At 36.8% G+C, this 21,761-nt stretch overlaps 1 protein-coding gene across 1 annotated transcript in view; it reads left to right on the top strand.

Moving 5' to 3' along the window:
* Positions 1–21,761, top strand: part of CNGB3 (cyclic nucleotide gated channel subunit beta 3) — a 153,289-nt gene that overhangs the window by 15,998 nt on the left and 115,530 nt on the right. The window contains exon 3 of the mRNA XM_077163224.1: positions 9,835–9,961. Coding sequence (XP_077019339.1) covers positions 9,835–9,961 — 127 coding nt within the window. The remainder of the gene's footprint in view (positions 1–9,834; positions 9,962–21,761) is intronic.

The following is a 21,761-nucleotide window of genomic DNA, read 5'->3' as shown; positions in this document are numbered from 1 at the left end:
GGTCTATATCTGAGCACTCTATTCGATTCCATTGGTCGATATATCTATCTTTATGCCAATACCATGCTGTTTTGACCACTGTGGCTTCATAATATGCCTTAAAGTCAGGCAGCGCGAGACCTCCAGCTTCGTTTTTTTTCCTCAAGATGTTTTTAGCAATTCGGGGCACCCTGCCCTTCCAGATAAATTTCCTTATTGGTTTTTCTATTTCTGAAAAATAAGTTGTTGGGATTTTGATTGGTATTGCATTGAATCTGTAAATCAATTTAGGTAGGATTGACATCTTAAGTATATTTAGTCTTCTAATCCATGAACACGGTATGCCCTTCCATCTATTTAGGTCTTCTGTGATTTCTTTTAGCAGTTTTTTGTAGTTTTCTTTATATAGGTTTTTTGTCTCTTTAGTTAAATTTATTCCTAGGTATTTTATTCTTTTAGTTGCAATTGTAAATGGGATTCGTTTCTTGATTTCCCCCTCAGCTTGTTCATTACTAGTGTATAGAAATGCTACAGATTTTTGAATGTTGATCTTGTAACCTGCTACTTTGCTGTACTCATTTATTAGCTCTAGTAGTTTTGTTGTGGATTTTTCCGGGTTTTCGACGTATAGTATCATATCGTCTGCAAACAGTGATAGTTTTACTTCTTCCTTTCCAATTTTGATGCCTTGTATTTCTTTTTCTTGTCTAATTGCTCTGGCTAGAACCTCCAACACAATGTTGAATAATAGTGGTGATAGTGGACATCCTTGTCTTGTTCCTGATCTTAGGGGGAAAGTTTTCAATTTTTCCCCATTGAGGATGATATTAGCTGTGGGTTTTTCATATATTCCCTCTATCATTTTAAGGAAGTTCCCTTGTATTCCTATCTTTTGAAGTGTTTTCAACAGGAAAGGATGTTGAATCTTGTCGAATGCCTTCTCTGCATCAATTGAGATGATCATGTGATTTTTCTGCTTTGATTTGTTGATATGGTGTATTACATTAATTGATTTTCTTATGTTGAACCATCCTTGCATACCTGGGATGAATCCTACTTGGTCATGATGTATAATTCTTTTAATGTGTTGTTGGATACGATTTGCTAGAATTTTATTGAGGATTTTTGCATCTGTATTCATTAGAGAGATTGGTCTGTAGTTTTCTTTTTTTGTAATATCTTTGCATGGTTTTGGTATGAGGGTGATGTTGGCTTCATAGAATGAATTAGGTAGTTTTCCCTCCACTTCGATTTTTTTGAAGAGTTTGAAGAGAATTGGTACTAATTCTTTCTGGAACATTTGGTAGAATTCACATGTGAAGCCATCTGGTCCTGGACTTTTCTTTTTAGGAAGCTTTTGAATGACTAATTCAATTTCTTTACTTGTGATTGGTTTGTTGAGGTCATCTATGTCTTCTTGAGTCAAAGTTGGTTGTTCATGCCTTTCCAGGAACCCGTCCATTTCCTCTAAATTGTTGTATTTATTAGCGTAAAGTTGTTCATAGTATCCTGTTATTACCTCCTTTATTTCTGTGAGGTCAGTAGTTATGTCTCCTCTTCCATTTCTGATCTTATTTATTTGCATCCTCTCTCTTCTTCTTTTTGTCAATCTTGATAGGGGCCCATCAATCTTATTGATTTTCTCATAGAACCAACTTCTGGTCTTATTGATTTTCTCTACTGTTTTCATATTTTCAATTTCATTTATTTCTGCTCTGATCTTTGTTATTTCTTTCCTTTTGCTTGCTTTGGGATTAGTTTGCTGTTCTTTCTCCAGTTCTTCCAATTGAACAGTTAATTCCTGCATTTTTGCCTTTTCTTCTTTTCTGATATAGGCATTTAGGGCAATAAATTTCCCTCTTAGCACTGCCTTTGCTGCATCCCATAAGTTTTGATATGTTGTGTTTTCATTTTCATTTGCCTCGAGGTATTTACTAATTTCTCTTGCAATTTCTTCTTTGACCCACTCGTTGTTTAGGAGTGTGTTGTTGAGCCTCCAGGTATTTGTGAGTTTTCTGGCATTCCGCCTATTATTGATTTCCAACTTCATTCCTTTATGATCCGAGAAAGTGTTGTGTATGATTTCAATCTTTTTAAATTTGTTAAGACTTGCTTTGTGACCCAGCATATGGTCTATCTTTGAGAATGATCCATGAGCACTTGAGAAAAAGGTGTATCCTGCTGTTGTGGGATGTAATGTCCTATAAATGTCTGTTAAGTCTAGCTCCTTTATAGTAATATTCAGATTCTCTATTTCTTTATTGATCCTCTGTCTAGATGTTCTGTCCATTGATGAGAGTGGGGAATTGAAGTCTCCAACTATTATGGTATTTGTGTCTATTTCCCTTTTCAGTGTTTGCAGTGTATTCCTCACGTATTTTGGGGCATTCTGGTTCGGTGCATAAATATTTATGATTGTTATGTCTTCTTGTTTAATTGTTCCTTTTATTAGTATATAGTGTCCTTCTTTGTCTCTTTTAACTGTTTTACATTTGAAGTCTAACTTGTTGGATATTAGTATAGCCACTCCTGCTCTTTTCTGGTTGTTATTTGCATGAAATATCTTTTCCCAACCTTTCACTTTCAACCTATGTTTATCTTTGGGTCTAAGATGTGTTTCCTGTAGACAGCATATAGAAGGATCCTGTTTTTTAATCCATTCTGCCAATCTATGTCTTTTGATTGGGGAATTCAGTCCATTAACATTTAGTGTTATTACTGTTTGGATAATATTTTCCTCTGCCATTTTGCCTTTTGTATTATATATATATCATATCTGACTTTCCTTCTTTCTACACTCTTCTCCATACCTCTCTCCTCTGTCTTTTTGGTTCTGACTCTAGTGCTCCCTTTAGTATTTCTTGCAGAGCTGGTCTCTTGGTCACAAATTCTCTCAGTGACTTTTTGTCTGAGAATGTTTTAATTTCTCCCTCATTTTTGAAGGACAATTTTGCTGGATATAGGAGTCTTGGTTGGCAGTTTTTCTCTTTTAGTAATTTAAATATATCATCCCACTGTCTTCTAGCCTCCATGGTTTCTGCTGAGAAATCTACACATAGTCTTATTGGGTTTCCCTTGTATGTGATGGATTGTTTTTCTCTTGCTGCTTTCAAGATCCTCTCTTTCTCTTTGACCTCTGACATTCTAACTAGTAAGTGTCTTGGAGAATGCCTATTTGGGTCTATTCTCTTTGGGGTGCGCTGCACTTCTTGGATCTGTAATTTTAGGTCTTTCATAAGAGTTGGGAAATTTTCAGTGAAAATTTCTTCCATTAGTTTTTCTCCTCCTTTTCCCTTCTCTTCTCCTTCTGGGACACCCACAACACGTATATTTGTGCGGTTCATATTGTCCTTGAGTTCCCTGATACCCTGTTCAAATTTTTCCATTCTTTTCCCGATAGATTCTGTTTGTTTTTGGAATTCAGATGTTCCATCCTCCAAATCACTAATTCTATCTTGTGTCTCTTTGAATCTATCATTGTAGGTATCCATTGTTTTTTCTATCTTTTCTACTTTGTCCTTCACTTCCATAAGTTCTGTGATTTGTTTCTTCAGTTTTTCTATTTCTTCTTTATGTTCAGCCCATGTCTTCTTCATGTCCTCCCTCAATTTATCGATTTCGTTTTTGAAGAGGTTTTCCATTTCTGTTCATATATTTAGCATTAGTTGTCTCAGCTCCTGTATCTCATTTGAACTATTGGTTTGTTCCTTTGACTGGGCCATATTTTCAATTATTTGAGCGTGATCCGTTATCTTCTGTTGGCGTCTGCGCATTTAGACAGATTTCCCTGGGTATTGGATCCAAAAGTTTGGAAGATTTTTCTGTGAAATCTCTGGGTTCTGTTTTTCTTATCCTGCCCAGTAGGTGGCGCTCGTGGCACCCGTTTGTCTGCGGGTCCCACCAGTAAAAGGTGCTGTGGGACCTTAAACTTTGGAAAACTCTCGCCGTCCTGGGGGTTCACTAGCCGAAGCGGGGTCCGAACGCAGGGAGGGTTGCTGGTCACCGCAGCCAGGGAAAGAGCCCGTCCGAATTTCCTAGTATGCCCTGGGCAACAAGCGTGGCGGGAGGGCGTCAGCGGCAGCGGCCCGCCCGAGAGAGTGCACGTTCCCCGGGAGTCATGGGTTTGGAAGGGGCCTCCCCCACCCGTCACCGTTCTCCGCGGCCTGGGGGTTTCCGATCCAATTCTCTCAGTTGGTCCGGGGGCTGCGCGTGGTGTGGGCGCCAGCCGCCTTGGTTTCAGGGGACCGCCTCTCCAATTCTCCCAGCCGGCCCGAGAAGGGGGAAGGGAGTAACTCCAGCCGCTTGCCACCCCGTCCGGTAAGGCCCGCGCGCCTCGGCGATCTCACCCGAGCTGCTTCTCTCAGCCAGCCAGCCGTTCCAGGATGGGGTACGCTGTCTTTTTTATCTCTGTTGTGGCTTTGGGCGCTTTCTGTGTCATTTCTACTCCCCTAGTAGGTGTCCTGGAGAAGAAACTAAGTTCCGTGCGTCTTACTAAGCCGCCATCTTCCAGGAAGTCTGGGGAGGATTTCTTTATATATTCTGGGTATTAAACTTTTATTAGATACATGGTTTCCCAAATATTTTCTCCCATCATGTAGGTTGTCATCATAGTTTCATGATAAAGCTCTTTGAGGCACAAAAGTCTTTTTACTTGATGAGGTCCCATTCATCTATTTTTTCTTTCGTTGCTTGTGTTTTGGATGTAAAATCTAAGAAACTATTGCCTAACACAAAGTCATGAAGTAATTTCTCTACATTTTCTTCTAGGAATTTGATAGTCTGCCTCTTATATTTAGGTCTTTGATCTATTTTGAATTGATTTCTATAGAATATTTGAGGTAGGGATTCTCTTTTTCTTTTGGCAAATGGGGATCAGCACCATTTGTTGAAAAGACTATTCTTACCCAATTGAGCAGTGTAGTAGTTAGGTTCAGGTGTTAACTTGGCTAGTTAATGGTGCACTGTTGTTCTGCTGCTGTGAACTTATATCATCAGCATGTAAAATTCAACTATGGGCTGATAACACCTGCAGTAGGCTAAGGGGAGCACCTTCCACAATGAGTGACATTTAATTTAATTAGCTGGAGGCTTAAAAGAAAATGGTCAGAGGAGTGCTTAGCAGCTCAGATCCAGATGTTTGGAGATGCAGAAAGGACATGCCCTGGGGAAAGCTGTTGGAACCCAGAAGCCAGGAAAGAAGGCCAGCAGGCATTGCTGTGTGCCTTCCCATGTGACCGAGAAACTCAGGTGAAAGCTAGCTGCCTTTCCTCCAAAGAACCATAAATTTGAAACTAACCAAATCCTTTTATTAAAAGCCTATCCCACCCCCCACCCCCCAAAATAAAAGATAGAAAAATAAAAGGCCTATCCAAATCTGGTGCATTGCATTCTGGCAGCTTCAGGAAACTAAAACAAGTGGCCTTTGCCCCTTTGTCAAAAATCAGTTGGCCATAAATGTGAGGCTTGATTTCTGAGCTTTCGATTAAATTCCATTAGTCTACATATCTGTCCTTGTGTCAGTCCCATGCTGTTTTCATTACTGTAGCTTTGTAATAAGTTTTAAGATCAGGAAGTATGAGTCTTCTAACTTCATTCTTCTTTTTCCAAGATGGCTTTTGCTATTCAGGGTCCCTTATCCTCCATATAGATTTGATGAGTGGTTTTTTCATCTGAGAGAAGGTTGTTTAAATTTTGATTGGGATTACACTGAATATGTAAACTGCTTTGGATATGACCTCTTTCTCTAATCTATGAGAACAGAATGTCTTTCCAATTTTTTAGGTCTTCTTTGATTTCTTTCAACAATATTTTGTAGTTTTTCTCAGTAGAAGTCCTTCACGTCTTGGTTAGATTTATTCCTATATATTTGATTCCTTTAGCTTGCATTTCATATGGAATTTTTTTCTTAATTATTTCCTCTGATTTTTCATTGTGTGTATATATAAACAATACTGATTTTGGCATTTTGATCCTTTACACCACCTCTTTGTTTAATTCATTTATGAGCTATAGAAGCTTCATTGTGGATTTTTCAGGATTTTCTTTTTTTAGAATCATGTAATCTGCAGATATTATTTAAAGCCATTCAGTAAGATGAAAAATAATAGTACCATTTATGCATCCCTAATCAAAATAGCCAGACTTAGTCTTTATTAATTCATCTAACATCTAATTAACCAATACTGTTGGCTCCTAATGAAAAGAGATTTATATTTGAGACAGAGCAACAATGTACCTGGTACTTTAAAAGTTAGACATTCAACCAAGTGCTATTATCCCCCCTCACCAAACATCTAACCAATGAAAGCATTTTCAAGTTCTCTCCTTTTTATATCCATTCATAAAAGAAGCCAGTTGTATTTTTAATTTATAGTCTTATCCCGGAATTAGGTTCTGATGTTGAATCCCTTCTTTCCTACAGCTATTTAATGCCACCAGTAAGATGTGGAAGTTTACTGGCTTTCTGCATCAATTATTCCATCATGTGAAAGGAGAAGCAGATGTTTCCCACCTGCGCGGCTCTCCATGAGGCACTGCTACAGCAGACCAAGCAGACTGGAAGTGTATTAGAGAGCTCATAGTGAGAGGCTGCCAGGCTGGGAGACAGAATCAGCCAGGTGTGTGGAGGACAGACTCAATGGTACCATTCTTGTACATTCGGTAAAGGCAACCATATCAGAACACTCGATTCCAGCTTTCATTATCTGCTGGAGGAGCACATTTCCAGGTAAAATTTGATCAAGCTCATGAGATCTGGCAATTGCTGATGCCATGTGCAAAAAGCACAGTTGGCAGAAAGACTTACACTCTTCATTGGGGCAGTTACTAAAGAGAAAATCCTGCTGCCCATGTGTGAAGTTGGGAAAAAGTACAATGTGTAGTTGACAAAACTTCACCCAGATGCCAGAACAAAATTTGCCTTGTGCTTCAGATTTCTCTTTCATGATGGGGATGATGCAAACAATCTGACCATCTGTTTCCACAAACAAATAACATGCTGCATGGATAAAAAGACACCCACACTGAACTATAGTTAACAGGGATCCTTTTGCTTTAAGTCCTCTGGGGTTGTTTTAAGTTATTCTGCTTTGAATCCAAGAATGGGTGATAACTGGTTTCTCATCTTCTTCAACAGACTATTATGAGGATTTATTCTATAATTAAATACTTAATTCCACAAAGCAAATTAGGCCATAATTAATTTCTAAACATCCTAGACTTGTCATAATAGAGGCAGTGTCATTTTAGAGCGGTTTGGTAATGTCTAGAGGAGAGCTAGTAAGGCAGCAGGATCTATACAGGTTAATTGAATCCAAATATTAGTAGGATATACAAAAATTCCCTATTAGAATGAGAGAAAGGAACTGCTGTAGAATAATCAGTATTATTTAGTGTATGAGCAGGAGAGTAGTATTGAGAGTTTGGCTTGCTTTATAGTTAGGCTTGCTTTTTTCTCCTGATTCTTTTACTCATATTTCATGATCTATTTCAATCCTGATTTTTCTTTTAGGACAGGCATTCTAGAAAAATATCTGAACACAATAGTTTATAACTTTTTTTGATCCAGATGCCTTTGAGGAACTCATAAAAACTCTGGGTCCTCTTCATGTAAACAAACAAATACAACATACTGTATCAAGGGTTCCACCCCATGAGTACATGTAAGATACATGGCCAGAGGCTAAGAACTCTGCTTTAAACTATCTTACAGTAATTGTCCCAGTGTTTATGGATATAGGGAAATGATTTGATTGCCACATTAGGCAGAAATACATTGCATAATGTCAGAGATATGAAAAATAAAGAGCAACAGGAAAATATGACTTGACCCAAAAACACAGGGAAAAAAGATCCTTCTCGTTTATTTCTATCAAAAGCCTTTTACTACAAAATGACATTGATATTGATTTTTATAACTCTGATATATTTTGTGTACTGATAAACTCATTGGTATACCACATGTGATTGTATGGGAAGGACCCTCTCCTAGAAGATGCAGTAAGACTTCATGCACATGGCACCTAGAATATAGTCCTTAGACACCAACTTCCAGGCAGGATTAGTGAGGCTTCTTTGTATTCCAAATCAATTGATGAGTTTGGGTGTTTTCCATTTAAATGTAACCAAAACACTACTTATTATGGCATTTTCCATTTTATGACCAAATGTCCTCCGCAAAAGACATGTTCAGGTCCCAACTCCTGGTCCTGTGGATGTGAACCCATTTATAAATAAGACCTTTGAACATTTTATAAATAAGACCTTTGAACATTGAATGGTGTATACAAACTGAGTGAGGGTGGGTCTTATTCCAATATGGCTGAAGTTCTTATAAGCAAAGACAATTTAGACAAGGAAAGAGAAGCCATAGGGAGTAGCAAGAACCTGGAAGTCAACAGAACCTGGAAGAGAAAGAAGATTCTCCACGTGCATGGCCATGTGACAGAAAAGCCAAGGACCAAGGATCACTGGCAGCCAGTCCCAGAATGCCACAGTCTCTGGGGAGAAAACATCACCTTGCTGATGCCTCAATTTTGGACTTCTTCGGGTCTCAAAACCATCCAAAAACTGAAGCAAATCCATTGTGTGGTATTTGTTTTGACAGCCAGGAAACTAAAACAAAGATGTATAATGAAGAAACGTATCTTAGGAAATCAGAGGTTTAATCTCTTTTGCTTACAAACTTTTTAACACCCTTAAGTAGTGACTCAGCTTTATGATCCCCATTATCAATCCATTATTCATGAAATACATTCCTGAAAAGTTTAGTACAATAAAAGATTTTACATTTTGTCATAGAAAATGTCATTTTTAAAGGACTTAGTCAAAACCTTTGTAAAGTAAGTGATCACCCCCTTATTTAGCATTTTTATAAATCTGAATGTTCAATACTAGGTTTGCTCAAATTATTTAAACTATAATTTATTGAAATAAAAAAAGACTGATGATTTGGACCTTGATTTCAATTTCGTAAGTACAGTACAACCAATTAAAAAGAAATTAGAAACTGTGGATAATGAATAACCATTTCATTGTTTTCATTTCATTTCCTTTCTTCTGTATTTTTTATATTAAGTAATTTACTTTCATTAAAATCTCATCTTTAATAAAAATATCTACCCATGAATTGATTGTTCTCTAAGTAAATCACAATTTAAACTATATTAATTGGAAATTTTATTTGTAGGCTAGAAGGGAAAGTTTTAATTTCTGGACTGAAAATGAAGCTGGTACATATTAGCTTTTGTTGTGTCCTCAGATAAGATATCATAGCAAAAGATGATCAAACCAAAAATACAGATTTTATTTCATAATAATTAGAACACAAAAATCTAAAATAATGTCAATGACATGATTTCTGGTAAGTTTATTTTTCTAAATTTTATGTTACACCAGTTTCAGCCCTAAATTATAAATAGTTTGGCAAATTAGAGAATGTTTTTGAAATGAAGAAACTTTATTAAGCCTAGCTTTACAAATATTATAAAGAAAAAGGCCATGAACTTTTTATTACATGAGTTTGCCTTTTTATTTTATTTATTTATTTTTTCACATGGGCAGGCACCGGAATCAAACCCAGGTCCTCTGGCATGGCAGGCAAGCATTATTGCCGCTGAGCCACTGTGGCCCACCCGAGTTTGCCATTTTTAAATATATTTTCTACTGAGCTGAAGGAGCCTGCAGCTGAACTCCCCTTGCAGAATGCCCTACTTTATTTAGCAGGAATCTTAGGGGAAGCATTCCAGAGAACACTATTTTGGAAAAACACGAAGCTTCTCTATAGCTTATGTTGTCAAAGATGGCTGTGTCAGGAGTGGCATATTTTTCTATCTATACACTGTTTTCTTTCCATAGATGAAACCTCCAAGATAAATTCCCTCAGAGATCCGACCACAAACCCTGATCCTCAAAATTCAGCAGAACTAACAGAAACAACACCAGAACAGAAGGAAATGAGGACTGGGAAAGAAGGCACAGTCAGGTGAGAATTCAATAAAACACATAATACATGTTTAAGATGCTCAGGCTCCACTGAAAGAGTCTAATCTCTTTTCCCTACTTTGGTGAAGCAAAAGGAAAACTTGTCCTTTGCTCTATTCGAAGGGCAGGATAACTACAGCAGTTAAATAACAAAAGGAAACTGGGCCAGAACTAAAAAGTTGGTTCTGTCCTGTTTATTGTCACATATTGGGTCCAGGTATGGCCATTTACCCAAGCTCTCTAAGCAGCCACTTGGCCCTAGGCCAAATCACATGGACGAAATGTTACAATCACACATTTGAATCATTAGTTTCATCATGGAAATATTCTACATATTTTCTAAGCCCGAATTTAAAAAGAAGGAGTTGAAGAAAATGTATAGTTCTTTCCCAAGTTTGCAACAGAAACAGCTATTGCAATTCTGTAAATATTTTATTGTTCCAAAGGATTGATTATTATTTCCTTTCTTATGCTAAAGAAAGTGTGGCATGATACCCAAGGATAATTACAGATATCAGTAATCCTTATGCCGCTGAAAGAACACGGTTTTATAAATACTTCCTGCAACATTATTGGAAATGTCACAAAAGAGATGGCAATTTAAATGTGAATCAGTGGATCCACAACAAACCCAACAAGAAAACTCTTCCCTGTGCCACTGCTTGGCATGTTATTATGCGTCTGCTGATCCAGTTGGAATTGCTTAACTGTAGTTAATATAATTGCAATCGGCTTGTGAAACAATAAAAGCGTACATTTCTTATTCAACGGCCAAGAGAAGTTGTCATTTTCAAAGAAGTTAAAAGCACCTATCCCTACCACTGCCTTCACCGGCGCTTCTCTCTCAGCAGCTGCTCCAGTGTGCTGAACTATGTGCTGTCAATAGGAGTTACTGTGAATGCCTAGTACACAGCGTATGCCTGACTAAACAATAGGCATCAGAAAAAGAGAGTGAATTTTCAATAAACACAAATTTGGCTATATATCAAAATAAATGCAAGCTCATTCGACCACACACACTTGCAGGGAAAAAAAAAATGCTGTTTGACAAAAATAAAACCTGGCATATTATTTAGGCAGAGAGAAGATGTTTAAACTATGAAGCAAGGAGTAGTATCTTAAAACTTGGGTTTGTAATTATTAGATTATTTATATAACTGTTGGTGTTTATGCAATGATTAGCGACCTTATTAGTGGGTCGTCTTTATCTTCACTCTGCAAATAAGGACCCAAGGCACATATAGGTTAATAAGTTTGCCTATAATTCTGGGGTCAGCTCAGCCAAGAGCAGACTGTAAAAGACCCAAATTCCTCCTGAGTGGAGCTTTATTCTCCCTGCTACCAGTACACTCTCCTTTTGTCTCCGGCTTAACCTCCTGAAGTAATCTTTCTTTCCAGCATTTATTTTGATAAACTTAATTTCTGTCGATAACCTGTGGTGATAGGTAGGTTTTCAAAGGACTGAAGTTGAAGCTAAAACTGACTTTTGGGGGGCATACGCTTCTTTTCACCCATATCATCCCACCGTAGTTATTTTACTCTTCTGAAATATGGAGATGAAAACCTTTCAATTACCCACAAAGTGGACCAATCAGTGGAACTCAAATGTATGACACTCCTTGACATGGCCTCCAAAGCCCTGCCTGATGTGTCTCCCACCTATTTTTACTTTGTCTTCTCCCAAAGCCTAATTCCTTCTACCCTCCCACCTCTGCTCCAGTCCCATTTCAGTCTCTGGTTACCGGCCACGCTCTCTCCTGCCACAGGCCTTTGCCCATGCCACTTCCTCTGACCGTTCTAGTCTTTCCTCCCCTAGTAGCTGAATTAATTTCTACTCATTCTTCAGATCGCAGCACAATAATGGATTCCTTTGGAAGGCCTCCCCTGACCTTCCTAACCAGGTCACATGCCCCTTATCATTTGATCCCTTTTGTGGCATTTGTCCCTGTTGCAATTCATGTGATTATTTCATTAAAGTCCATTATTTTTAACCTCTAAACTGTATGCTCCATGAAGACAGGGGCCATACATGTTTTTGTTGATGACTTGTATCTCTGACACTTAGTTCCATGCCTGGCCCATGTTAAGCACTCAATAGCTGCTTATTAGATGCATTACTGGACGAATTACAAACATACCAGGTTTGTTTTACCAGAACTTCTAAATTTTCAAAAATGTATAGATTTTTTCAGGAGGAGAAAGAAAAACACAAGGGCCTCCCCAGGACTTCTCATTCCTACTCAGAATCCTTGGTAAGCGCAAACCTGGCCAGTTGCAGAAGATTACAAAGATCATGAGGGAAAAATCTGAGGCTATGACACTCTCAATTCCCTATTCTTCTATTTACCTGTCTTTTCAGCAGCAGCACTATCCTGAGCTAGCAAAACTGTTTAACCCAGAACATTTTTTTTTTATGTCTTCCTGACAACTCTTCCTGCTATCTAAGCAGCTAAGTTGCCTGAGAATTATTGACAAGCAGAATATGCCCAGCTGGGATCAAAGTTATATCGCTTTGCTGTTGCTATTATAGGGCTGTTCATCTATTATCTCAGGATTGGGTGAAAAACAGCTGCACTGAAGCAGAAACTTCAAAGGAGCACTGGAAGTTCTAGTGTTATCTTTTACTGATATCATTTGGAACTCTGATGTTCCAATACCATGTAAGATTCCCCAAAGTCATCCCGTTTTGATCTCATAAGTCTCAGTGGTATCATATCTAGAATCCCAAAGAGCAGAGTTCTCATAAATCAGAAGAAAATATCAAAGACAAAATAAATTCCTATTGAAAGTGTTATTTCAGAATGCTCTCAATAAGTAAAGAACATTTTGGCATTTGTAGTTATTAAAAATCTGCATCTTTTACCTGGGACAAGGTCAGGTTTCTCAAAGCTGTGTCTCACCTAGAAAAGCATTAAGAGTTTGATTAATTGCAGCCACTGAATATAGATGCTGGGGGAATGACTGGTTCTTGCTTCCATTTTTTGAATTTGAAAAAGTTAGGCTGTTAAGTAAAAAGTTTAAAAATAGATTTCCTATTCAAGTGCATTTACCCTATGCTTTGCTTTAAGTCCTGGGCTTAATAGGTATTGGTGGGTCTGGGCTGGTCAGTAGGTACTGGGGAGAAGGTATGCTGTGGGTTTTGCTGTGTTGGTGTGTGGAACGAGGTGTGACATTATTGATTTCTCCTTTAGTTTCTGTCTCGCTCAGAACAGTTCAGAAGATGGGTAGAGATGGACACCGAGAGGAGCGTGGGCAGGGTACAGTCTCCATTATGGTCGTAAGAGACTCGAAACTCTATAAGCCCTGACCTTTCTGATACCAAACTGCAGACTCTTCCCACTATTCATATGTCACCCAACCCACCCTCACACAAAACCCAGTAAAATGGAACACCTATACTCTTTGATACATTACAATGATTTTCTTTAAAGTCTTAATGTTAACTATTGATAAAGTTGGATATCTGTTATCTTAATTATTCCTTACACCCTTGTCTCAAATACTGTTTTGTAAGGATAATGGAGGATGTGTATTTAAGCCAAATATGTATATTACCTCTCTTTATTTATTTAGGTGGACTCAAAGAGAAGAGGGAGATAGGGTTTACATTATATGGTGTGAGTTTCATAAAGGTGCCCCTTCTGTAAATTTTGCATCCAACCCTCAATAAAATTCTAAATAAAGCCTAAAACGAATGCTCCAGCCACAGTGATAACACTTATATCACATTATGTCCGTTGAGTAAGGGACTTTCTTCAAGAAATGTCCACATTTCTGACCGGAATCTGTCTATATTGAACTAGTTTTTTCTTTCATATCCTTTCACAACATTTTCTAAATTGTCTATCCTTGGAAAAGAAATTCTTTGCAAATTCTGCTCTGAAAGAAGAAACCAATTCATTATCATGTCAGATGAATCCGTTTCTAACAAACATGGGGTTCACCCCTGAAAAGTCCCATTGATGCCATGTGTCCGTTACCAAGAATCACAGCCTATTTCTGGCATCTCAGCACATTCTTATTTTTTAATGTAAAAAAAAAAAAACAGTTCAATGGATGCTAATGAATAGCAAACAAAATAAGATGTGTTTTGCCTGGATACTTCCAATAGCTCTGTCTGGGGGAAGAGACAGAGTTCAAAGGCTGATAGGTTAAGTGGTTAAATGATGAACAAGCAAGTGAGTGAAACGTTCATCCCCATGATTGGGGCGCACTGCAAGGCTGACTGTAACAGTAGAATATATGGCTTTTCATCATCATTGCTACCCATAATACCAAGAAAGAACATTGTTTCTATGAATAGTCTTCTTTCTTCATAATAGCAATCACTCTCTATTTGGGTGGTTTTAAAATAGGCAATCATTTCACAGCAGGAACAATGAGAGAAGAACAGATTTCAGAACCTCATCAGCACTCATAAAACACTGGCATTTATTGTCTTGTAGCTAGAAACACCAAGAATTACTACAAAAAAAGATGCCTAGACATCTATATGTGACTTTATGGTTAAAATAGAAATGCAGTGTCAGCTATCAAGTTTATAAAAATAAAATACAATCTATTCTTCAACAATACATCAGCTTGTAAAACAAAGGAAATTAACTGTATATTTGCCAGCTTTTTTTGGTATGTATAATAAAATCAATTCACAATTGTTTTTAAGCCCTGAATTATAACTTTCCTTAATGATAAGAAATGCTTTTTAAATTAAGACATGCAAATACTTTTAACAACAGATTTGCAATTCATTTTTAATGATTACTAACTTCTATTTCTAACAATGTGGCAGATAAAATGTTCATAAAAATTATTTTGAGAGAATTTTAGAATGCAAGATAAAATATATACTTAATGCATACTTGAGCTGGTGGGAAATAAATGCTGTTGTGTAGAGGACAGAAATTATTTTTAAAAATTTCAGGAACTGATGTTTGCTCTAAATTTACACAAAATTCTTATGGTCTAAAGCATGGGTTATAATGTGTCATCAGTAAGACAACTGGATGTAAGGATATATTGGAGACTCTTCTATAAAACTAGGATCACCAAAGGTAACCCATTGGAAGGTAAGCAGTCCCCCAGAGAGAAAGAGTAGGCTCTGAATGAAAAAGAAAGAAATTTGAGACAGAAAAAGAGAAAGTAAAAGATGAGGGAATGGGGGTTGGGGAGGTGCAAGGGTAGTTCAGTGGTAGAATTCTCGCCTGCCATGCAGGAGACCCGGGTTCGATTCCCAGTCTATGCACTACCCCACCCCCCCAAAAATAAATAAACAAAAAAATTCCACAAATTGTGCTGCAATAATGGGATACTCACATGGAAAAAGAATAAAATGTGACCTCTGCTATACAGCATAAAAAAAGAAGATGAGGGAATGGGAGAGAGGAGGAAAGAAGAAGAAAATAAAGGAAAGGAAAGGAAGAAAAATGACTCCCTAGAAATTCCTAACCATAAGCCAATGCTCAAACAGGTTTGGAACCAGAATGACACCTATATAAACCTGAAAAAACAAAAATTCCAAGCTATAAAACTTATTCAGTTTATTTGGGGGCCCAGACATGTGCTAAAAGCCAACATAATTTGGAAAAAGAAAAAAACATGATTTTAAAACCAGGTCTCAAACTATCCCCTAGACAAAGGTCCTGGTACATGAGATCACTATCAAAAATCACTAAACACATGAAAAACAAATCACCGTGAATGATTCAACATAAAAAACAAACTTACAGAATCAGATACTAAAAAATTGCAGATGATGAAATTTTCAGATAATGTTATGAAATGCATATAAGTATATTTAAAGAAATAAAAAAGAAAATTTAAAATAATACAAAGGAACAAGAAACTAACAGAATCGGCAAGGCAATATTGCAAAGGAACTAAGCAGAACATCTAGAAATAAAAACATAATCTCTAAAAGTAGAAAGCCAATAGATGATAAGGGATTAAAAAGAATTGATAAGTCAGTTCACAAACTGGATGATATACCTGAAGAAATCACCCAGAATGCAGAAAAAAGGCAAAATGAAGGAAAATATAAAAGATTGAGATTAAGAATCTTGGAGGAGAGTGTGAGAGGGTACAACATTCATATAATCAGAATGCCAGAAGGAAATAGTAAATAGAATGGGGAGAAGCAATATTCAAAGAGATATAGAATTGATGAAAAGCAGTAATACTCAGATTCAATAAGCCAAATGCATCCAAGTCAGCATAAATAAAATAAACCCACCCTAAATATATCCTACTGAAACTTAAGAATTAAAAAATAGATAGCTAAACTAGCCAGAGAGAAAATACAAACTACCTAAAATGAGACAAGTAACAGCTAATTTCTCAACAGTAACAATGGAAGCCAGTGGATGGTCGACTGATATTTTAATTGTCCACCTAGAATTCTAAATCTGAGAAAATTAATCAAAGATATGGATAAAATACAGATCTCTTCAGTCAAGTAAAAAAAAAAAGGGGGGTGTTTTCTAGCATAAACAGAGAATATTTGAAGTTTATATTTCAGGAAAAAGAAAAATGATCTGAGAAAGAAAGTCTTGAATTGCATTACTTAGGAGTCATTTAGGAGAATAGGATTTATTCTAAATATTGCAAGAATAAAATTCTTACATAGAAGGAGTTAGGTAGTTCAAAAATTGTCGTAAAGGCTAGGGGAGTAAAGTTCAGGGGTGGCGATTTCTACCCGGAAGTCAGGAAAGTGCGGAAAGTTGCAACCCAAGCCACGGCTGCCCCGTAACCCTGCAGCTGGAGGCTGCCAGGAGAATATGAAGTCCCAGGAAGGTTCAGGAAGCTGCCACTACCTCTGAGGAAGTATGTACTAGTCTTCTGCCAGAAGAAGAAAGAATCGTACCTTCCTTTCAATTGCCAAATCTCCTACAATTTCCCCTCATTGGGTGAAAGTAAAATTAGAACTCTCCTGAAAAAGGATTCTTAAAAATATCCTTCCCAGGCTTCCAGCTGCTTCAGTAGCAGGGAGAGCATCAAGTGGGAGAGCTGCGCTCCTGATTCCAGATGACAATTCAGTACAGAGATTCAAGAAGAAATGAACACAACAAATAGCTATCACAGTGATAAACAGAAATAAACATTGGTACCATAATACAATTACAACAATGTCATGTCTAAACGGAGCATAAAAAAATGAGATAGAACTAAAATGCCAATCTAAATAGGGGAGAATACATCCAAAATAATCAAGATTTTAAAATTTCTTAGATTGAATTTTAGAATTTCTTAGATGAAACATGAATTTTAAAGTATCTTTTAAAAGACACTAAGTTAATTTAAGCATAGTTTTTATCTCTGAATACTAGATTTATGTGGCTCTAATAAAATAAAATGATAGATAAATGACAGTGATAGACAATAGAGAAAAATGATAGACATGGAGAGTGAGACACAGAGAGAGCAAGCCTATCAATTAAACAATGAACTGCTTCTCTTTGTTTATTAGCACATCACACATACAAAGTTAAGGATATCACATACTTGCACACAGTTACCTAGTTATATCTAAAGGGCCTTAGAGAATCTTTATACCCAAGTAACTGAAGACTTCACATTTATTTAAAGTCTGCACAGAACACATATTTTTTTTAATGACCACATTCTAGAGAAGCAAAAATGATTGAAGTTGCCTAGTTCTACATTAACACAAGACCACTAGATCCACTGGTTTTTCTAGTGCCAATGCAGATTATTAGAATGAATAAGTAACAAGAAATTGAGGTGTTGTTCATTTATTCTTTTAGCTATGAAATGCATCCGAGATTGTCAGATGGAAAAAGTCAAAATTAATTAATTAATTTTGAAGGGACCACATACCATGCCCGTGGTGCACTGTAAAATTTCCTCAGGAGCTCTTTAAAAGTGCAAATACTTAAGATCAGCTCCAGAGATCCCGATTTAATTGGTCTGGGGAGGGTCCCAGGCATTAGCTGTTTTAAAAGCTCCTCAGGTGAGTCTACTGTACAACTAAGATGGACAACCATTTCACTTGAACATAAAGAAATCCTTAACAAATTTTAAGGCTCTTATGTCATATTTGAATATGTGTTTGAATCAGTATGCAATTAAGTTAGAGGTCAATAACAAAAACTAGTGAATATTTTGAAAACATCTCCTATAATTAAAAATTTAAAAACATTTTCTAAATAACTCTGGGGCCAAAAAATAAATCATAAGTGACACTAGAAAATACTCAGAAATGAGCAATAATGAAAATACTACATATCAAACTTCTGGAATAATAAAAATACTATCAGGTTTTTGTTTGTGCTTTTCTTTTTATAATTTTTTTCCTTTTTTTCTTTTCTTCTTTTTTTTTTTTGACTAGACATGTGAATAAACAACCAAAAATACCCAGGAAAATGCTGAAAAATAAAAGCAATGGAGGTGGTGTTAGACCTATCAGATATTAAAGCTTATTCAAAACCTCCATGATTAAAATAGTGTGATATTAGCAAGTGAATAGATAAACCAATAGAGTAGACAAGAAAACACAGAAATAGATCTAATTGCATACAAAAATGCATATAGGGTAATATGACATCCAAAATCAGTAGAGAAAAGGTGTATTTAATTAAGAGGTATTAGGATAACAGGATAGCCATTTGGAAAAAACTAAAATTGGATCTGCCCCTTGTGCCACACTCAATGAGTCATTGATTAGATATTTAAATGTAAGATATTTAAATGTAAGATAATGAATCTATACAAGTACTAGAATAAAAATATGTACAAATTCCTATATAAGCTGGGAATGTACCTTGAGTTCTAACATTCAGAATTCAGAAGCAATACAAGAAAAGCTTGATAGATTCTACTAGATAAAAACAAAAAGAGATTTTGTATTACCAATTAAAAAAAAAGTCATAGGCAAAAGAAAAATGAAACAAGAATGAATTAGCAAAATATCAAGATTTGAAAGTTCTCATTGTTACTTTCTTTGGGGGATTTATAATTTTATTTTGGGACTTATAACAGGCATTTACATTTTGTTCTGCATCAACAAATACTTTAATAATATTAATGACCCAGTCATTTTGATACATTTGTGCTATGTTACCACCACAATTTTATTTTTCCTCTTTCAAATTTCAATACCAGAATCACACTATATTTAAATTAATAGCCTAAAGTAAGCCAATATGTCACATAATCCCAAGAGTAAACTGATCCTGATGCTCATATCAGCGCAACCAAGAGGTCCATCCTTATTTCAAAAAAAAAAATTAGTAAGTAGTATGTGTGTATGTTTATGCATATAAAGATTATATATTAAATAATACATACATATTACATATATTTTATAGATTTGGATTTGGTGGACAGTTACCTGCTAGAGCCTCCATCTGCGCTTTCTACTCTTAAAAGTCATTAATGCTGCTTCCAGAAATTAGGTGACGTGTACCAAAATGAAGCAGGCTGGTGTCAGAAATAGCAAGAGTGTGTTACCGGTAGGTAGCTTAGACATAGTCAGCAGATAATAGCAAAGGAAAAATTTAAATGAGAGTGTAGGGTGGTCCTGAGTGAGGCCCAAGCCTACAGATGCAGTTTGTGGTCTCATCTTAAAGCCACTTTGATATTTTTCATAGAGAAAAGACAGCTCAGTGCCTATTGCTATAGAAAACTAGAGCAGACAGAACTTCCTGGCTCTACTTTCTCTCTTCTGGCATAGAAAGGAGATTAGGTAATTTTGACATTGCTTTAGTAGCTAGGAAAGTGAAGGAGCAATATGATTGATTGATTGATCAAAAGTTTTTTAATTAACTCATTTGCTAGAGTGAGGCAATTGCCAGAGGGACTAACTATTTCATCTCAAGTACTCAGCACAGGGACTGGCACATAACAGCACTTAACACATGCAGTTGAAGTTAACTGTTCTGTGAATTAGCATTGTGCATATTATTCTCCTCCAAATAGATTTCTAGAAGGGAAACACAAAGTAAAAACATATAAATATTCTTGAGTCCTTAATAGAAATTTTAGGAGATAATTTTAGGCTTAAATATGCTTTCATCTTAAATGTAGGAATCTTTCCAAACTTGGCTGTTTTTACTGGCCATGAAATGTCTTGATAGTTCTTCCCTTATGTAGAGGATAATGTTTTCATTTATTGTTACCATTTTCCAGCATTCCATAATATCTGGACAGCTTGTTATATAATGTGACAAAACATAAAACTAGGAGTTTAAATGTCTAATGTTTCTGTACCAATAAATGTTCACCCTAATTCTGCTCAGACAGGTAATAACATAGTAACTAGCTTGTGTTGCCAAAAAACAACACTTCTGCCTAGTCTAATGATTCATTTCATTGTAAATATTCATATGAAACTATTCATTTTATTTGTGCAGCCATCTCACAGAAATTTGTCTGAGACCAGCCCCATGCTGGACAGTGTAAGACGTTGACAGAGAATAGATTAACACTGTGCTGTATAGGAAAAAGCAGCAAGGGGACAAGTTCAAGTTGTCAAAATAGGAGAAATTTAAAGAGAAATTCCACATGTTCCCACTATCATGTTAACAGGTAATTGTGTCTGTACCCATTAAATTAGCCTTTACTCCTATTACTCCTGAATATATTTCTAAGGCCAACCTCTCCTCTCCCCAGCCTCTAAACTTTAACGAGTCCAGGGCACCATCCTCATTCCCCTTTTCTACCCTATCCACACTCTCTCAATAGGTGATTTTATCTGGTCGCATGGCTTTAAGTAGCATAGATACCCTGATGGCGCACAAATTTGTCTTTCCAGTACAGATCTCTTCCCAAAACCCGAAGTTCAATCACCAGTTATCTTCTTGATATCTCCACTTTGGTTTATATTAGACATATCAAAATGTACATGCCCCAAAACTACTCTTAATTGCCCTTACCTCTTCCAAATCTGCTCCTTCTACACTCTTCCCCATCTCAGAACACGGCACCTAATGCTTCCTGATTCTTAGGCCAAATGTTCACTCCATTCTTTCTCTCATACCCTACAGCCAATCCAACAGCAAATTCTGTTGGCTTCTCCTTTTAGATATAACCAGAATTTTACCACATCTCAACACCTTCACTGCTACCACCTAGTCCCTCATCTGGCTATTGCAGTAACCTCCTAACCAGTCATGTAGCTGTCATTCTTTGCCTCCCTATAGTCTGTGGTCAGTAGAGTAGCCAGAATGATCCTGTTGAAGAGGAAATCATCCGTTTCTCCTCCAGATTCTCCAGGGGCTTCCCAACTCATGCTCAACAAAAGCTGAAGTCCCTGTGATGAACCAAAGGGACCCCAAGTGACCTGGCCCCCTGGTGCTCTCTTACCTTAACTCCTACCACTCTCACCCTCTCACTCTGGCCCAGACACACTGGAACATTCTTCCCTCAGATATCTTCATGACTTCTTCCCTCCCTTCTTTCAAAGTCTCCACTTAAATGGCATCTTATTCAGGGGTTGGGGGTAGGGGGCAGGGGGTAGGCTTCCTGACTGACTCTGTGAAAATAGTAATACCCTTCACTTTCCATCTCCCTTACCCTGATTTATTTTTCTTCACAGCATTTATCATTACCTGACATATATATATGTCTTAAATATCTATATTATCTGTCTGTCCCTCCTGGAAAGTGTTACTTGGGAGAGGACTTAGTCATGTTTACTTTTATTTCCCAGTGCCCATTAGGCATATTATAGACCTACAATATATAAATGCTTAATGAATGAATGGGGTCCCCAAATTCTATAATTTTAGGGGAAAGATAATATTTTTCCCATAAATTTGGGATGTCACTGTTAAATTCCTTGATTT

The sequence above is a fragment of the Tamandua tetradactyla genome, chromosome 6 (assembly GCF_023851605.1).
Source record: "Tamandua tetradactyla isolate mTamTet1 chromosome 6, mTamTet1.pri, whole genome shotgun sequence".
Lineage (NCBI taxonomy): Eukaryota > Metazoa > Chordata > Mammalia > Pilosa > Myrmecophagidae > Tamandua > Tamandua tetradactyla.
This window is presented reverse-complemented; position numbering and strand designations above follow the sequence as displayed.